Genomic DNA, 763 nt, shown 5'->3' on the forward strand with positions numbered 1-763 from the left:
ACTGCCCTCTCTCTCCTCTCTCACCCCTCACTGCCCTCTCCTCTCTCACCCCTCCCTGGGCCCTCTCACCCCTCCCTGGGCCCTCTCACCCCTCTCTCTCCTCTCTCACCCCTCACTGCCCTCTCCTCTCTCACCCCTCCCTGGGCCCTCTCACCCCTCCCTGGCCTCTCTCACCCCTCTCTCTCCTCTCTCACCCCTCACTGCCCTCTCCTCTCTCACCCCTCCCTGGGCCCTCTCACCCCTCACTGCCCTCTCTCTCACCCCTCCCTGGCCTTGCTCACCCCTCACTGCCCTCTCTCTCCTCTCTCACCCCTCCCTGGCCTCTCTCTCTCTCTCTCTCTCTCTCTCTCTCTCTCTCGATACATAGGTGATAGATGTGTCGGGGGTGTCAGTGCTGCAGGCGGCACTGCCCGGCTGCCAGGTGGCGCTGTTGGAGCGCTGTGGTCACTCTGTGGTGTTCGAGCGTCCCAGGAGGACCGCCCAGCTCATCATGGACTTCCTGTCTGCACAGGAAGTCGACGGCAAGGGCGGAAAGAACATTTCCTGAATGCACTTTGTTTGCCTCTGACCTCACTGCAGATGATGTTGGTGATGATGATGATGATGAAGGTGATGAAGATGAAAGTGTTGAAGATGATTATAGAGTCCCAAGGTCACACCCTCTTATGGTTTAGGCATATGAACCAAGGGATTTCATTCGCCATTCTTTTTTCCATAGACATTTCGTAAAATGCTTATCCACCTTATTTTTTAATGCCCCACT

The 763-nt window shown here is 56.7% G+C and overlaps 1 protein-coding gene across 1 annotated transcript in view; it reads left to right on the top strand.

The window, feature by feature from the left end:
- Positions 1-547, top strand: part of LOC310798434 (monoacylglycerol lipase abhd6-B-like) — a gene marked incomplete at both ends in the record, with an annotated part of 9,387 nt that extends 8,840 nt beyond the window's left edge. The window contains one exon of the mRNA XM_083660982.1: positions 368-547. Coding sequence (XP_083517108.1) covers positions 368-547 — 180 coding nt within the window. The remainder of the gene's footprint in view (positions 1-367) is intronic.
- Positions 548-763: the final 216 nt, after the last annotated feature.

Source organism: Poromitra crassiceps, assembly GCF_964638095.1.
Source record: "Poromitra crassiceps genome assembly, chromosome: 25".
NCBI classification, from domain to species: domain Eukaryota; kingdom Metazoa; phylum Chordata; class Actinopteri; order Beryciformes; family Melamphaidae; genus Poromitra; species Poromitra crassiceps.